The following is a 19,409-nucleotide window of genomic DNA, read 5'->3' on the forward strand; positions in this document are numbered from 1 at the left end:
ATTTGCATGTTGTTTGTACATTTTAAAATGAATGAGAAATAAAATGCAAAAGACAGATTTGAAAAGGACATTTAAACCCCAAAGTTGAGTCTAAAAGGAAATCTCTGGACGATATTTACGCAGAGATGTGGAAAGCTGTTCTTCTTAGTCTTCAGAAGGAAAATATGTCACTCTACTAACTCATTTAACACTTACATGAACACTTTGTGGCCCACATTTACATTTTGCTTGTTCAAAGGAGTCTCTTGGCAGCAGCGCCATGACTGAAGTCTTCACAAACCAAAAGCAGTGACAATACATTAAAGCAGAAAAAAACCGCTCTGTGGGATAACGCGTGACTTCAGGAGTCCTGCTGTTTTATACTAAGTTACTGCATATTCAAATCCTATATATTGCACTTTTGAATGCACAGTACTGCAGTTGCACGTTGTTACACTCACAGAGGCATGTATCCTCGCCGGCCAGATGAATGCAGAGGTGAGCAGACAGGACAGGTTGAGCAGCAGCTTCAGAGAGCGGTCCACGTCTCCCGCCATGATGAGGAACACCGTGGAGGTCAGCCAGTCGTGGCCCGGATACCCGTCCTGCTGAGCGACTGCAGGCAGAGTTAAAGAGCCAAAGGACTGACGGAGAAGACACTCAGACTCTCAGCAGAGCTAAACAAACATGATGGATGCATGTGGACCCATACAGTGTTTACGTTACCTTTAAAGGAGCCTTCTGTACCCTCTGCATTTTATAGGCAATTAATAATCTAAAAAGCTGGGAATGCATAAAAAAAAATCTGTGAATTTGTCCAGGATACTGGGCTTTACTCTGCTGTTGAGCGTGCATGATTGTGTGCATGTAAATGGTCTGCAAAGGATAAAATCCCTGAGGTAGTTTCTCTCCAGCATGAAACGCGTCCATTGAACTCCTTTGTTTACTTCTGGAACATAGTGACATCACCGTGTAACACTCATGCTTCTATTGGCTGGTGCTTATTGTACGTGATAGGCTAAGTGGCGGGACATCTCCTTTTTTGAACATTAAAGCACGTAAACATGTCACAGTAGAGGCAAACAATCCAAATATGAACCTGAAAACATGTCCCCTTCAATATCTTTGAGTACAGATAAGGTGTCACAAGAACCTGATTCCTTATGCTGTGTTAAATTAAGCGGTAAGCTAATATCGCGTAACTGTCGGCTGCCATCGCGGAGAGGCAACCGCAGAGCGAGTAATGCTCCGACAGGCAATTAACCCTCTTACACCAGGCCATTATCTCACAACAGAAACACATCCTACAGTATGATGGAGGAGCCAGTTCTCTATTGGCTGTTTTATTTCGTGCATCAGACGGCCTGCCTGGCTAGGGCTTAGTGGGAGATGTTTGGGAGGCGTTGAGTGTGAATAAGTGAATCACTCACTACAAAGACTCCCAGGTGGCAGCTGTGCATTGTGCACAATTCCAAACACCAGGTTGACGACACAATCAGTCACTTAGGTTTCCAACGTAGAGCTTTCTAGCCTGAAGTGCATTTACACTTTTTAATCTCACTTTTATACAGATTCTGCTAGAAGCATTCAACCGCCTTCATGCGCATCTCTGTCTGAGTGTCCCTTTGCAGGAGAAAGAGGAAGAGATTAGCTGGTGGTGAATGAAATGGAGAAAACAACCCCAGGCTATCGACACATCCTGCTTCGATTGTCTCGCCGCTGATTGGCTGCCTTTTTAAATAATGTTCACTTTTTTACTTGTTTTTGGTAGAATGCCAAAGAAAAGACGCCCTGAAGACATTCACTGGGAATAATTAAACAGATGTATGAAAATATGCTTCACAAACGCCTGTTCTGAATACTGAAGTGTGAGGACAAACCCCCTGCATGCTCTTTGAAACGGACTGACTGACACGCCTCATCTCTGTTTGTAGTTCACTGTCAAGACGTCATTTTGAATGATACAGAATTATAAATAAACCAAAGCTTCAAAAAATATTTTGATCCACCATCACTCAAACTAAAAATAGACTCCATTTAACGACTAAAAATCACTGCTTTGTTTTGCATTTTCCTCCCTTTAACGGAGACTTTGGAGAAGTTAAATCACCTCAAATGTCTTCAGTGCACCAAAACATATATAAAGCACTGTATTTTGTACCTGGCGAAGCTTTCTGAATGTTAGTACTTCTCCGTGACAAATCTTAGTGGCTGTAGTAAACCTGCACACGGCACACTTACACGTTATTGCTCGACATTAAAGATCTTCATTGCCAACTTCTTGTTCATATTAGTTTAAATGTCAGCGTAGTGTGAGAATCAGAGGGAAAATGTCAGTGTGCAGAGTCTCTATCTCTGCTCAGTGTTTTCATGTTCAATTGTCCACATACAAAGGGGAGACTTCCTGAAGGAGAGAGCAGGCCTATCAGTTGCTTTGTGGCACAAAAGGCGGCTGAATTACTCACTGAGACACAGATTAGGAAGATTATCGGTATTGTGTTGATCAGACAGAGACGGACACTATCAGTAACAAATGTTCCCCTCAAAGCCTGAGCGCTCTGATGAATTACAACGAGTAGCAGTGTATAAGGGAGTATAGCAGTTGATGGTAAAGGCAGAATACTTTTGTGAGTATTAATGCATGTATTTTCTTTTGTCTTCTCCCTGTAACATGCCTTCATTTTTGGGAGATTTGCGCATTTCTAGGTCCCTCTTTTTTAATGTTTAAGTCATTAAAATGATTCCTAATTATTATAAGATTCAGCAAACTTCTGCATTAGTGTGTATTCACTATTGTGTCATGTTTACATTTCAGAAAGACTGTTAATCTGTTAAAACTAATATCAATACTTTAATGAGCAGGATTCACACCTGCTAATCTGTCCTGAATGTTAAAACACTTAAAGCTTTATTCCACACAATTCAAATATTAAAAATGTAGTTACATGCTATGTTAAAATAGGCTGAATTTAAATGGAAGTGTCCCAGAAATGTGGGATAGTGTCTCTAAAACATATTTCCAAACACTTTTAATGAATAGACTTTACCTGGTCAATAATTCAGGTTATGTTGGGACTGGTATGATCATGTTTGAACACTATACTAATGATGTAGCACAACAGAAATGTGCAAAATGGGTGTGAATGCGTTCATAGTACCACATTATAAATGTGTGTGTGCGAAGGATACTGAGCTGTGAAGCGGTTTTGATTCTCTGCGTGGACAAGAAGGTCTTTATATTCTTCATCAGCAGCGTCAGGTCGCTCACAGCATCTTCTGTCAGGAGCCTCAAGTAGCTGCCGTACCTGTGGATAAATGAGGAAACAGACCTAATGTATGTTATTTCTACCAAATAATCTCACATAAACGTTTCCGTCCTATTATAACAGAGAATACTGTACCACAGCTTAAGGTCTAAAGGCATATTTTGCAGGAAATTCCTTTAAATTAAAGTCATATTTTGTACTATTGCTCTTTGCAAACAAAACCCAGTTTGTTTCACTGTAAAAAAAAAACAAATAAGTAGTTTTTCTATTAAATCTTACTAATTAACTCACTTAATCCCTTTGTTGTACTCTAAGGAAAGTCCCGCAACACAATTGGGAGATATATATATATAAACAAAGAGACAAAAACCGAGGCCTCAGGCAAACACACTCAACTCATCAAACATTGAATTCCACAAGTCCACTGTGTAGATTAAACTTCGCAAGTGTGACTCTTCTAAGGAGCGGATTAATTATAATTCATGTCTAACAGCTTTTAATCCTATAAGACACATTGCTCTGTTGAAAAAAAAACGCTGACACAGTTTTCTGACGATACAGGAGAAATGCAAACAGCTGTGTTTCTGAGCCTGCTGGGAGACTTCAGGGAAGATGAGCAGGGAGACTTGTGTATCAACTATGTAATGTAGCAGCGGGGTGTCATTAAGAACATATAGGAGTGGTGTCAGAGCGTCAGAGGGCCCACCTATAAAGAGCAGACTGAGAGTTATGCACAGCAGGAGGTGTGGGTGGTGTAATGCTACTGTAGGAGCAGAAGGGAATACAAACTGCTTATTCTGATTATTTATGTCATTATAATTTGTACAGCTTTAAATATATGGACCCCTGCCCTGTTAAAGAAGGACATACATCTTACTGTTCCTAGTAAAAATTAGTGTGACTGAATTCTAATGTTCAAAAAGCTCTTTATTCTTCTCATACTGCCTGTGCTGCAGCTCCTCTTTTCACCCTCTGTCTGAAACCAGAGCCCAGTCTGAATAGAGAATAGAGTCAGAGAATAGGGTCGCTTCATTGGGTTTCTCAGAGTGGATACCAAAGGAGATTCACACGGCAGGTTTCTCCTCCCGTCTCAGGCTGTCTAATTAAACACAGGTTTATGAGCTATAGAGAAACCTTTACGGTGCATACCTGAGACAGGTGTTGATCCCCAGCTGCTCCACAGATGATAATACTGCACTCTGCACACTCTTCTCCTCAGCTGTAAAACAAAGTGATTAAAAAAAGGAGAGAGGTGGTTATTATCTGGCAGAGAAATACTCTGATATGATGGCTGGAGGTTTCTTTTTCTGCAGGAAAACACTCCCTCGACATCTCTAACGGCAATCGTTACGACTGTGGAGAGTGTGGGGGCAACATGACAAACTACTGTATCATGACTTGCTGCTTTCAGGGCACTACATATGTGAGGTTGTGTCTCGGTAATTTCATATCTGGCAGCTTTACAGCGCGCCATTTAATTGTGATGTTTGCGAGGTAGCGTGGCAACAAGGTGAGCAAGGTAATCGGACGCAGGGTAATTTCACAGCGGCCTTTTGATGGTTTACTGCAGCCGAGTCGTAAGTCAGGATTTTAGGAGTGTGGTGGAATTTTGGAAGGAAATACAGCATGAAATTTAGAGCCCTGTGAGAAAGCTCTTTTATCTCAGGACTTTATCTGTGGAGCGAGATACTGAGGAAACTGCAGCAGGGCGGATCCACATGCCACAGATTGTACGGATCTTTGAGCTATCAGTCTCACCAGCTGCTCTCACTGGCTTCTTATTTAGCACCATTAAAGCGTGCAGAATCATAAGAAATATATTAGTTTTTCAGAGTTGGAATTGTGTGAACAGAGTGATGAAAGAAGCAATAACTGCGGCAGGACTGATATTTTGTTTTGGAAGATGTTTCCACTGATTCCTGGCTTCGGGGGAAAACAAATATTATTACATCCGAGCTATAATGGATCCCCTGCTTCAGACAGTTTGTCGGAGGAGGATGATGAGAGGATTTCGACAATTAAAAGAAGAAGAATTATCCGGGAAGAATCAGCAGAGGCGGAGGGGGAAAACTTTCAAATCCAATTTACAGACTGATGGTGCAGAAATATGAAAGGGGAATGATATTACATACTATAGTGAAGTGATAATTCTCCATTGTTCCCCTTAAAGAAATCACAGCTCAGGAATGTGCATTAATTACAGGCCATCACATCTTGTATTAATTGGTAGAAAATAGCCTGTGATTATGAGGAAGTGCCAGAAAAGTAGTGCGGTGTTTCCTCTCTCACTCTCCTCTCCTCAGATATTAACATCTCCAAAAACCTCTCCCTGATGGCAATTACCGCCTAATGGAGATGAATGCTCTCCTGTTGTATTTATTCCCTGCCTCCTCATTCCCGTCTCTCCAGCATTAAGCCAGCACGGTCTATTTTACAGTTTGTAATAACTTTAATCACAACCATTTAGATTGTTTTGCAAAGACCGACCGCTGAAAGATTGCACATTAACCGTCTCTCTGACATTAGTTGTAAAACTTTTAGATGAGCACAACAAGAAAACAATGCTGTGCAAACTTTATGTACTGACAGCATGTGGTTTGAATTGTGACAAATGCATGTATAATTTATACATGTTTAAATAACTGTCCTCATATTTAGTATGTAGTGTCTCTACTGACATGTCTCCATGCTTCAATGTTGTGCTGCAGCACCTCTTTTCACCCTCTGTCTGAAACCAGAGCCCGGTCTGCTCTGATTGGTTAACTGACCGGCTCTGTTGTGATTGGTCAACTGCTTAGAGATGTCCCGCCCCTTAGCCTATCACCTACAATGTGTCGGAGCGCTAGCCAATAGAAGCGTGAGTGTTACGTAGTGATGTCACTCTGTTCCGGAAGTAAACAAAGGAGTCCAGTGAGATTTTTCTTAGCAAGCTGAAAGCTCTACAACCAGTAGGATACATTAGTGTATATTAGAGGATGAAGACATGTCGTACGCAGAATTGTAAGAACTATCCTTTTGCTTTCCTGAGAATCGTTCCTGGAAGACCAAACCCATACACATACAATCTGTTGGAGCGCCAGCCAATGGATCCGTGAGTGTTACATAGTGATGTCACTATGTTCCGGAAGTAAACAAAGCAGCCCTTTTGAGGCATTTGTTGTGATTTGGGGCTTTAACACATTTTGATTTGATGATTTGAGTCCAATGGAGAAACCTCCCCAAAAATATAATAGTGTTAGGGTCTTTTAGTGTACTGACGGTGTTTCTAAATTTAGTATTTTTAAAAGGTATTCCTTGCTTTGCATTTGGCTTCAATACAGAAGAGAAGGAGCTGAAGGAAATCTATTTAAATTAGGACTCTTTGAGAAAGTGTAAACCTCCGTCTGAGTTGTACTAAGATGCAACCCCCCCCCCCATAAAAAGGTGCTATCTCTCCCTCTGTTTGTTTGAAGCCATGCTATTTCAACAGGCGGGTGAAATAAATGAGATTGCTGGACAGCTGGTTTCAGGAGTCAGGGCCATGAAGGGTGAGCAGACACAGCTCAGAACAGCAGACTGACAGAGGTTAATGTCGGCCAAATGAATCCGCTCTCTCCATACAATGGGAGCACTCAAGTAGGGCAAAGTGGATGAGACTGTATTCAACGTCCATCAAACTCTCAAAAGGGTGCTCCCCTTCCACACACACACACACACACACACACACACACACACACACACACACACACACACACACACACACACACACACACACACACACACACACACACACACACACACACACACACACACACACACACACACACACACAGAGCCATGACAGTTGCCTGATCTCCTCAGAAGGAATATTACAGGGGTCAATGGAAAAAGCAGAGTGTGAGTCTGAAATAGAAACTACACAGAACAAACACTTTATTTTAGAGCGTTGAAGAGACGCATTCAGCCTAACACGGCAATGTCATAAGTGACTCTTGGTGTGATCCTGTAGCAGAGAGTGCACTGCTGTTTTCAGGGTGTTTTATACAACAGCTTTTATGCAACTCTTCTGCCACGTTGTACTGTGTCTGTCCAAAAAGAACTGCTTAGATAAGACCAGTCGTTATATTATTTTTATAAGGTATACACAAGAGGCTAGAGATTTACGAAAAGGGATAATTAAAATGGAAAACACAAGATATTCTGCTTTGCATTTCATGAATAACCATGTGTAAAGGACACATGCAACAGTCCATTTACGTTTCTTAAATATAACTATTTACAAGCCTAAAGACACAGCTACAACAAGTACGTAACTAACTATAAGTAACCATAAAATTAAATACAGAAAGTAGCTGAACGGATTTGTTAAACTAGCTTCATAACCCGTTGATTATTTCCCAAATAAAACATGTAAAATACATCTGAAATTCTTTGATTGCTGTTGAAGCAATAACAAGAGGCGTAATCACACAATTTAGATTTGAATTAGATTCAATACTCCTAATTTTGCATTTCTAGTGGTTCTGTTGGCTCCACTTGTTCTCATTGAGTCTAAATTAACACAATTGTATTCAACAGTTATGCCTGATTATTCATGTCATCAGAATTTGTACAGCTTTCAATATATGGACCCCTGCCGTGTTAAAGGACATACATCTTACTGGTCCTACCTGGATGATGGTAGAACAAATGTGACTGCTTTCTAAAATTGAACTATTTAAAGAAATGAACAACTTTGAAGCGTGAGTGAGTGAACTCAATGAATAAATCATCAAAACAAACACTCAGAATTATGACTCTTCATCAGCGTGGCCCCAGAGGACACACGTCTCCCTCTGATAAAAGACTTCTGCACTGGGGGGAAACATTTCATCCTTCAATGGAAAAGTCTAGCTGACACGTCTGTGTGTTTATTCAATAAAGAATAATAAATAAAAGCATTTTTATTCACTGTTTTACATTACTTAGCCTTTCAGAAACATTACAGGCGCATTATCTGCCCTTATCAGGATCTCAGGGACTTTTGTCTGAATACTTACATACTTTAAAAGCAGATCAAATTCTGCGCTATAATTCAAATATATTTTCTTCCTCTTCGTCATTTGAAAGACCAACGTGAACAATAACTCTAGGGATAATTTTACCCAAATAACATATGCAAGAACTGGCCTGACTTTCTTTTTTTTAAAGATAGAATTAGGATAAAATATTTAAAATATAGAAAGAGTTTAACGCTTTTCTAGAGAACACGTAAAAAATATAGGCTGCAAACTAAATATATGACTGTTGATGATTTGATTCTGCAAGACGGTAAAACCAGAGTCATTCAGTTATTATATATATATAAAATAAAGATTGTTGCCAAGAATTTTAGAGCAGATCATAATTGAAATTAAGGTCCTGTTTTTGAGACACTTCAGCCTAAAATGCTCCTGTGGGTATTGTCCACATTATTGATGTATTGCATGTCTAATATATATGTAACGTAAAGCACTTTTAAAAGCGCTAAATAAATGCAAATAATAATTATATATAAATATTTGTATAGTCCTGATACATTAAGTAGATATCCAGCACAAGATATACCAGACTGATCTAACTGCTTCATTAGTGCTTCATGCTCATTTTGAAATCCCAATACTCCGGAATCAGTTTCCTCCAGTGCAGTGCAACATGTTCCTCCATGTCCAAATGCAACCAGACATTTTGAAGGAATACTGTCGACACCACCGTCTCTAACGGTGCAGAAGAATCTCTGACAGTTCAGTTCAAGTTTTATCGTTTCGTGCTGTACTTCAGATTTGGAACAAACTTCCTGAAGTGTTGAGGTCTGCTCTAACTCACAGCTCTTTAGGTTTAAAACTTTTCTGCTGGCTACAAATCTCCTCTTCTTCTTCTGCTGTGATCCTTGTCTTTTACTTCCTCTGTTGTCTTCTGTAATGCACTTTAAATAAGCAATCAATTAACCTAGCATAGCCTTTATTGTCAAATCTCCCATCGCTGCTCTAAAATCTAGTGTTTTTTATAGAAACAGCCCAACATAACGGAAATGACGTTCATTGTATCGTATTTTCGGTCAACACACCTACTGAAGACTTCATATATTGTAAATAAATTACAGCCCAGATCACATCGTAGCGACAACAAGAATAAAACATATTTAAGATATTGTTGTTGAAAGCATACCATAAGACTAGATCAATTTGTCACAGCTTTTAACTTTTGACACAACTCTGTGTCCTTTAGGCCGTTTTGTGAGTTTGAAAAGCCTAAGTGAACCAAGAAAAAAAGAGTGATGCATTAAGTCGTATAATTGCCAATTACAATCAGGAGATGTGCGAGGACAGCTGAGCTTTCATCATCAGGCGTTTTCCTTCAATTGGCCACCCAATCAAAACCGGAATATTTTACAGTTCTATATAAAAAAAAGCAGAATGTGATTTCAGTTTTTCACGCCCGCTTTTCTTCTCGTAGGGACTTGGTGGCTATAGCTACAATATTACAGTCATATTTAACTCCAATAAGTAATACGGGGACCAGATTTGATTTACACCCGAGTGCGGACCCTGTTTTGCCCGGGACAAGATTAAAATATTTGCATTTTTGCACGGCTGGCATATTTCCTCTTGAGTTCAAATGCAATATTACATGATTGACATCTGGCATGACAAGTAGCTTTTGCAATAACTTTAAAACAATAAAGAAATACGCTCAACATTGTGCAACATGTGCTACCTGACTTTACCTGCTACAGTATCAACATAATATATTTATAAATATAAATGTGCATCTACTAATCCCCGAGTGGCTGTGTCAGGGACAGGCCGCTGACCCGATGACACCAATTTGCTTATTTAGTCTCCATTTATTCTGCAGACATCACGGTGCTCTCTGCCTTCTGCTCCTCACTGTAGTAGTGTAAACCTCTTTGCCTTTTCGCTCTCTCCATAAATGCATTGTACTTGACTCTCCGTCTGATCTGTGCACTTCGGTGCATCTCCTCCAGTGCTCGAAGCAGCGGCAGTGTCCTAATTATAATAATATTTCTAATCGGTGCCAGACCATTGCACAGACATCACAACAGTATTTGAGCAGTACTATCGAACCGTTGATTCAACGTGTGAATGTATTTAAAGCTACAGGACTGTGTTTTTTTAAATGTGTGATTGTTTAAACTCATGTGGGAGATCGCATGTTAAATGGTATTACACATAAAGGACTTATTCCATTTATTCAGTTAACACTTACTAAGGGTATTTGGGAGGGGATGCATGAAGAAAACAGCTGTTTTTGTTGCAACTTAAAGGGACTGATGTTACCAAAACCTTTACACTTTAAAACTGTAAAAATAAGACTGGGAAGTATGCATTAGCTCTTCAGTTAGCATTGTTTTTCCTTCACTAATTAGCAGCTTTTCTTTGGAGCTGCCATCAGTCTGATCAGGTTGTTTAGCCCGCCGGCTACCAAACACTCCAACGTACAGAAACCATTCATCGTTTGAGTTGGGGAACGCAACACAGTTTCACCTGGGGTAAAACTCTGCTCTTGAAAGGAGGAGAAATTGCTCCATTTGTTTTTCCTGCTGCCAGCCTACAGGGACAGTCCCGACTTTCACACAACATTGAAGAGCAGTGTCAACCGAGACACATTTATCCAAGTAATACGTTCATGTCATTTTCATAACCCAAGGAGTAAGTAACAGGAACGGTGACCCCGTGCACAAGGATCCTGGCTCACTTCAGGGATGCACACAGTACCCTTTGTGTTGTTGTTTTTTTGACTGAATTGTCAGGAAGAAAAGTGAATGTCTTCTGCACTGACCTTTGTAATGCGCCGGAGAGAAGAAGCACTCTGAGGCAGAGCTGGATAGATGAGCCACAACCTTCTCCAGAAGGTCAGCCAGCACTGGGGAGGAAAAGTAAACACATATATATATATGTAAGTAAAGCTCCAATTCAAGTGCAATTTATCAATCAAAATGATGCATGTACGTAACTTCCTGCTACGGTACAGTACTATGCAGCCCAGGTAAGTGAAGGGGAAAGACACATTTGCTGTGAATAATACAGCATGCGTGTTTAATGTAGCGGTAACTAAGTCAGTGGAATAAAAGGAAGGCCGACAGAGTCTCTAGTCAGATGGAGCACATTTTAAATCTAGTGCGAATACGTGTCTGAACACAAGATCATAGTTCAGCTGCAAAAACATGTTGACAATAACACCGCCGCTACACTTTGTAGTGAAATGTGCATCCACTCGTATCCATTTACGGCTTCACTGCCCCTGACTGTCCCTGAGTAAACCCCCTCAGCTTTTAGTGTCATATCACCGCGGCGCACTGAAACCACCCACAGTCTCTGGAGATCTGACTGAGGGACTAAAGAGAAAACATGATGTCTCGTAAAAGTACTAAAGATAATACAACTTTACAAGAACGTAGAGGCACTGGAGTATGTTTTCTTAGACTTTCTGAACTGATCATAACTTTAATGTTTGCTTGAATGACTATATAACTTTTATTAAGTTCAGTAGGTGGCAGGAAAACCACACAGTAAATGTGACTCTTTGTAGAATAGAAAGGAGCTCCGTAAAGAAAAAGCTGTCTCTGCCGTCTGACGCTTTATTTGACAGCATTTTCATTTTGAAATAATAGAAAATATTGTTTTGTGGAATGGATGGATGGGTGGATGGATGGATGGGTGGGTAGGTGGATGGATAGATAGATAGATAGAAGTACTTTATTGATACTGTAAACAAAAACAAAATATGAAGAATATTTTTAATAAATGTTTGAATGTTGAGTTATTTTAATTGATCTGCATTCTTCACTGTCCTCCTGATATATTTCCCACATATCCCTCTGTATCTGGTACCAAACACTTTCATATATACTGTAAGATTTAACTTTTAATATTGAATCACATTCAATTATTTTCTCACTCGCATTGAAGGCACTGTAGATCGAGAGAAGCCATTTAAAATCCCACTTAAAACAAAAGCTACACTTTCTTTTCTTTTACATTATTATGGAATATTAATGCTTGAATTGAGTGGCATTAAAAACTTGTGTCTTCTTACATAACAACACTTCTGGCACAGGAATGTTGAAATCTATATGAATCATTTATTACATTTGTACAGGATCGTATGCAAACATAAGCTACAACTAGCGTCAATTCACGCAATCCTGCACGAAAGCCCTACAATAAATGCTACAATTTGAGATGCTAATATGTAAAGTACCAGCTCCACTTCTGGTCTACTTAAAGTACTGCATTGAATGTGTCACATTTGTATTTTTTATGTACTTTTTCCATGTGTAACTTCTGCTTAACGACCATTAATAGCCACTCTTACTAAGCCTTTACCTTTGGTTCTGCTCCAGACAAACTATCGGGTGCTGTACTTGAAAAGATATCTTCTAAAGTGAGCCATACCACAAAATATCATCAATGCTTAATAAAAGCATTCATCAAATAATGGAAATCAAGGCTTTTTTATATGTGATGATAGAATAAGCTTCTTGTTGAAATGAAAACAAATGTGCAATAACTCCTCTTTATGTTGGCTTAAGCACTTCAGGTCACTCTCTTTCATTATTTAAAATTCTACATGTTAGATCTTCAGGCAAAGAAGCAATGGATGCATAATCATAACAATGCAACCCAGTGACTCTGAGCACCAGTGAATGCATCTCATTGACATGCTGTTCGGGGAGACCAATTAAGCAATCGATACGCTGACAAGATAGAGAAGTATTGGGGTGGCAAACAGTTCTAATCATGAGCGTTTTTGATGAAGAGATAGTAAACTTAATCGTTTCTATCTTGCAGCTGTGTCAGAGACAAGAAGCAATCACAGCGCCTTCATACACGGAGCGCGACATAAGTAAATCCCCACTAAATTGCCTGGGAAGAAGGTTAATTTAGATCATAAATGCTACAATTTCCGTCATTGAATGTTTCTTGAAATGTTGAATGCCAGGTTTGTGCGTGGTTAATAACATAAAACAGCACTTATGAAGCAGAGGGAAGCTTAAAAGATAATCTTGATCAAGGTCTTTTAGTGAAAAGCCCTAAATGAGTGCTGTAGTGTAAAGCGTGGATGCTTTCACAGGCGGGCTTTAAGGCCTTGCCGATGAAAGGGAGCAATCACTGTACTGTGCATTAATGACGGGATCGTCAGCCCTTTTTCAAGCTGGATGTATTTCTAAGAAAAGCATCAGTGTAGCGTCATGGCGGCTGTCAATGGCAGTGATGAGGAGGGTTTAACGTGTTCATGGACATCTGATTTATGTAATCCTGGTGTGTGTGTGTGTGTGTGTGTGTGTGTGTGTGTGTGTGTGTGTGTGTGTGTGTGTGTGTGTGTGTGTGTGTGTGTGTGTGTGTGTGTGTGTGTGTGTGTGTGTGTGTGTGTGTGTGTGTGTGTGTGTGTATGTGTGTGTGTGTGTGTGTGTGTGTGTGTGCGTGTGTGTGGTGCACCTGCAGCATGATGGAAGACATCAGCTGTTAATGTAGTCACATACAGAATCCAGAAGTGGAGTTTGACTGAATCATACAGATATGTTTTGCATGTAGTACTGAACTCATCCATTGCTTTTGGATAGTTGTCAACTGAAGCAGTAGAACTTTTTTTTCCTTTGCTACTAGACGCATATATATATATTTCAGTCTTGCTTCCCATGCTTTAATCATCACCAAGACTCATTCACCTTTACAATCAACCCTGTTGGCCGCTGTATTGTTGCTATGCTGCTATGGTATAAAGTTCAAGCCACAAATTTGTAGATACCAAGTAAAGCATTAAGTCACCTTTCCCAGTGAAGACGTTGGGTTTGGAGTTCATCATTTTGCAATACTGTCTCCGGCAGTCGTCCATCCAGCCCTCCTCACTCTTGGAGTCTTTAAAGGATGCCTGAAAGGTCTTAGTCTCAGAATCTGTCAAATGAGAAAGACCCATTAATCAATAAGCGTGAGTTTTGTTTGGCAAGTTCCTCAAAGTTCTTCTTACCCTGCGAGTCATGGTGGATCTGTGGTGGCTCCAAAGTGTAGCAGGTGGGTAGAGGGTAGTTTGAAAACATGGGCCAGGGGTAAGGATCCTCTCCCTGTAATAAGCAGATGAATTATTCACTGATTACACATTAATAAAGTTATTATAATTGTCTTTATTTTACTACTGCCAGGCTGGTAGTAGTTCATTAAATTGTTTTCTCTGCCTAAATATCTGTTTTCTGATCCATCTTCCTCCCTTAGTAACCCACTGCCTTTTAATCTTGCATCCTTCCCGCTTGTCTTATCTTAGTTTTGAAGAATCGTCTCATTTGAGTCAGCGTGTGACGTGCCGGAATGATGTGCTCTGACTGTGAATGGGGTTTAGAGAGCAGGACTGTTTATCCGATTGTCTGTGCTCTGCGCTCTGGATAATCCCTGTGGGTAGTCTGCCTCTCAGGTGATTTCCCGCTCTCACGACGTTCAAAGGAGACGCACAAAGCCTGTTAGGTTAGAAAGGAGCCTTTCTTACACGGCTTTAGGACTCTGATGTAGGTAACAATTCGGGATGCAAAATCATTTCAGGGAGAGTAATTACAAGAAGAAAAAGCCCAATGCATCAGGTTCATAATGTCCCAAATGCAGTTTTTTTTATATACTCAGGTTCAGGTAGTCTATAGTGAAAGCATTTAAAGATATTTAGACTGAAAGATTTCCGAAACAGCCTTTTAAAAACCCAACATGTCAAATAACTGAGGAATCGTACGAAGAAATGTGGGATAAAAACGTCAAAATGTCTCTTTTTTTAGACAGTTTTGTATAAAAACATGACCATAAACTACCTGCAGCCTAACAGGTCTGTTGAACTGTGACATATTGGATATTTTGATAAATATATAGTGAATGTTTTAGCTTGTTAGCAGCATTTGTCATTTTAAAATGTCAGGAATAACCATAGTATTTAACACAATAATGCTTCATGTCATTTCCCACAAAGTGATGATTAATTTCTCCATTTGTTTTGTAAACCTCTTCACACAATCAGTACTTATTTAACAGCTTCATGGTCCCTGTACGCCCTACAGGTGAAAAGATTCAAGCAGAGCTTTGGAACGCGCTCACTAAACTCATTTACACCCCCTTTCTTCACAACGTCCTTCATGTCTTATCCTTGACCTCAGCGTAAATTAGTTTCCAGCAAAAACAACACGTTAATAAGTTATATCTGTCTCCAGACATGCTGAGTAAATAAAGCTGCAGGCGACGACTAAAGCCCGGCTGAAGGACAGATAGGGAAGAAACAGACCATTATCGTAGTCAAATTACTCAGACTGAGGAGAAAACAACTAGTAACTTTGAAACAGTGTCATAGAAAAGCGTGAGGTGTTAATGGGTTTGTTTCAGGAAAACAAAGATAGTTCTTAAGATGCTGTGGAGCCTGACACGTCTTCATCTACTATTATATATACTTTGTTTACTTCCGTAACAGAATGACATCAGTATGTAACACTTAGCGCTATTGGCTAGTGCTCCAACCCTTTGTATGTGATAGGCTAAGGGGCGGGACATCTCTAAGCAGTTGACCAATCACAAGATAGCCGGCCAGTTAAACAATCAGAGCAGACTGGGCTCTGGTTTTGGACAGAGGGTGAAAAGAGGTGCTGCAGCACAGGCAGTATGAGAAAAGTAAAGAGCTTTTTGAACATTAAGGCATGGAGACATGTCCCAAAACACAAATATGAACATAAAATATGAGCACAGCTGACCTCTTGCAGGGCTCGAGGAGGAAGCTTCCTCTCAGACGGGCCTCCCTACCGCACTAACCCGAACCAGCACGTGATTCCTCTCCACTGACAGGTTGTCTATGATGAACTCCCTGAGAGGTTTAACAGAGAGGGAAGAAGATTAGACAAACAGGAAAGTGAATGTGGTGCAAAAGGAAAGTTAGGATAGGCTCAGGCCATGATGTAATGTAATGTTCTTGCTCAAGACGTGTTTGTGCTGCGGCGGATCTGCAAGATTACCGATGAGCAACACATTTAAAGAAGAGTAAAGGTTGAAGTAGAGGACATTATGTATCTAGGTATATCTTATAGCTAATTGTACGCAACCCCAATTCACTAAACTGCCATCGTCCACTTATTTTCTGGAGCTTAGATAACTTTCTTTCAGAAGAGTTTGAAGAATCTGAGTGATAATAGGACTGCTAGAAGACAATTAAGAAAAGAAGGAGAGGCTTTCAATTAATAAATATTAGATAAGATCAGAGAGTATTCCAATTCTAAAGGTACTTCAGGGTCGCAGGGTGTCATTCTCAGAGGTTATAGCCGAAGCAATTTGGAACTGACACTTGTTGAGTTTGCTCAGCCACAAAATGTAATTTTCACACATTTCTTTGGGAGTAAAATCACTGAGAGAACACACAGCAGGGGTCAAATAAAATGTGAGATTGCCTTTACAAATTCTTTTGGTGAATTTTTCTCGGATATTGAAAAGGGCACAGCATAAAACATATAAAGAGCAATGGGGGAAATGAACGACTAAAGATTCCATCAAAAATCTGATGAAGGAAGTACATTTTAAAAAGAGAAGTAGGAAGAGCAGACAGAAAAGAGATGATGATGTCTGTGATTGTAATGGTAGCATGAGGGGAAGAAAGGGCATTAAAGGTTGATGGGAGAATAAATTAACAACAGTCATCATTCTCCAGAAATCGAGCCACGACTCAGACTTGCAATTGCATTTTTGAGCCATTTCAATTCAGAACCAAGACAGAGAGAGAGGGAGGCTCTTGAACAGCCACTTTCAGAAATGGGATTTTTACTTATATCATTATTTATCTGACAACGCAAACAAACAAACAATTTATCATCCTGAGCAATGATTACATTGAAAGTGAAAAGTGAAAACCTCGGCTGAAGGAGAGTAAGAATAATAGTGTGCTTGCTCAGTGTGTTTAATGTGGATGCTTTTGAAATGTCTTAATGTCTGAAATAACATTAAACTATGCTATTGGTGGATTAAACTTCTAGCAAAGCCATGATGGAAATGTCTTAAATATGCTTTTTTTTCTGAACATTTCCTGAGACGTTTATTATCAAGCTAATGCCTGTGTTGAAATCAGGATGTGGTTAGCCTAGCTTAGCATAAATACTAAAGGAAGGAAGGAAATTAGAACCCTGGCTCTGTCTAAAAGTACAAAATTATACCTACTAACAACTGTGGTGGGTGTAGTGACTCCCACCACGTACGGATACTAGTTTCTACATATTTGACGTTAATAACCATTTTTTAACCAGGTTTTCTGTTTACCTTTGCTTTCAAGCTTTTTGATAAGCTAAGCTAACTAGCTAAGGCTCCATAGTTTGTGCACATATGAGATTTATAGTTGTCCTTTCATCATTCTCAATAAAAAACTAAATTACATTATAAGTTTTTGCCCTGCTGTTACAATATATATTACAATAAATGTAATTAAAGTACAAGACGTTATGTTACATTCTAAACTAATAAAACATTAGTCTCTCAATGCTTTGTGACTCCCTGTGACGAGGAAAAGTTATCATATGAGGGATAATTCATATGCGACTGTATTCTTATTTAGGATTTACGTCAGAAGTCACCTTTGTTTTTGCAAGTTCTAAAGGCTTTAAAGCTGATCTCTGAGAATAACAACCGGTCGTTAGCTCTCTGTTCGCTGGTACGTACCCATCGTTGTCCTGCATGTTCTCCCTCTGACTCTGCAGCAGCATGGAGCAGATGTTGTACTGACTCTCCAGCAGCAGGAAGGAGTCCAGATTACAGCAGAGCACACTGAGCAGTCTGCAGACACACACACACACACACACAGAGACACAAAGACACACACACACACACACACAATACATCATGAACCCAGAGGGGACTGGCGTTTTGTCGTACAGTAGCAGATGGCAGCACGGGGCAGTTCACGCTGTATGGTAGAAACATGCAGACCACATTTAAATTGTCTGCTTCCCCCTGGCATTGTGTGTCTGCAGGTTCTGGATCAGTCAACACAATTTCCACCAGCTCGCCGTAGCCAATTGTGAGCTTAGTTAAGTAGGAACCCCTTGGGACAAGCGTCATGGTTCAATTTGAGTTGCTGGTAATGACACCGGGCTCAAGCAGGCTGTTGAGACCACAGTGTGTTTTAGCTCTGTGCTTCATATGATCCAGCACCTGTACAGAGAAAAAGCTTGCTCTGATTGACTTTTTAAAGCCTGTGTGATTGATGGTCACGGCAATTTTTGGTGGAATAATCATCAAGATCCCAAGAAAGCAAGTGTTAAAATCCATTTCCCTTCCTGACTCACCGTGTCCTCCCATCGGCACTAGAGGTCACTTTAATTTAGACTGGATTTAAGTGGCTATCAGGAAAGCACTGTGTGTGTCAAAGCCTCTGTGCAGCACTCATTAAAACACATCAGGTAATTCTCAGATTGGCTGTCTGCTTTTTGCTCTGGCCCTTCAATAATTTGGTTAAGGTCTTTAAAATACTTTTAAATAGGACTTATCAGATTAAATATAAAGAACCTGCTTGATTCTCTCCTGGGTAAACCACTCTACACCTAACAACTCTCCAAACGGTGCTTCACAAACACAGTAAGACCAATTACGTTGTAGAAAAGGTACACAAATAGGACTATTATATTAAAACTGTTCCAAAAATTGTTGTCAATGATACCAGGTTCACAATTTTGTTCTTATTTAACCCATTAATCCCACTTTAATAAGGCCAGGAAGGTGAAATTGTTCAGTAATGTCCCTGCGACTTTTAGATTTTTGAGTTTGGAAAAGGTACTGCAGAACCACAGAAATGTAAGTTTGAATTGATATTTTAAAAGTGTGGAAAATGCTTTCAAAAATCTGCTTTCTAGTCCAGAAACATATTGAGGAAGATCGATTCCACTCTCATATGTGTGAATCTGAATACTGCTTCTGTTTGATCTTAATCAATAACCGTCTCTCTGAGAACCGACGCTTCAGGTCATGAGAGTCTTACATCTTTTTAATTAACTCCTACTTTGTACATGCATAGTATGACTTGCCAATTGGTGTATTTTTGGACAGTTTGATGCATGTATGCATCCAACTTTCCTTCTTCAATATCACTGCAATTAGTTAAAAGAAATTGGCTCCTAAAACAACAAAAGCACAATGAAACAGAAATGCCAGA

At 39.8% G+C, this 19,409-nt stretch overlaps 1 protein-coding gene across 1 annotated transcript in view; it reads right to left on the reverse strand.

The window, feature by feature from the left end:
* The window catches only part of tbc1d32 (TBC1 domain family, member 32), a 54,681-nt gene that overhangs the window by 11,984 nt on the left and 23,288 nt on the right, over nt 1–19,409 (reverse strand). The window contains 9 exon segments of the mRNA XM_063901489.1: nt 441–595; nt 3,169–3,284; nt 4,395–4,464; nt 11,046–11,129; nt 14,036–14,161; nt 14,235–14,328; nt 15,979–16,023; nt 16,025–16,088; nt 17,921–18,034. Coding sequence (XP_063757559.1) covers nt 441–595; nt 3,169–3,284; nt 4,395–4,464; nt 11,046–11,129; nt 14,036–14,161; nt 14,235–14,328; nt 15,979–16,023; nt 16,025–16,088; nt 17,921–18,034 — 868 coding nt within the window.

The sequence above is a fragment of the Eleginops maclovinus genome, chromosome 15 (assembly GCF_036324505.1).
Source record: "Eleginops maclovinus isolate JMC-PN-2008 ecotype Puerto Natales chromosome 15, JC_Emac_rtc_rv5, whole genome shotgun sequence".
Lineage (NCBI taxonomy): Eukaryota > Metazoa > Chordata > Actinopteri > Perciformes > Eleginopidae > Eleginops > Eleginops maclovinus.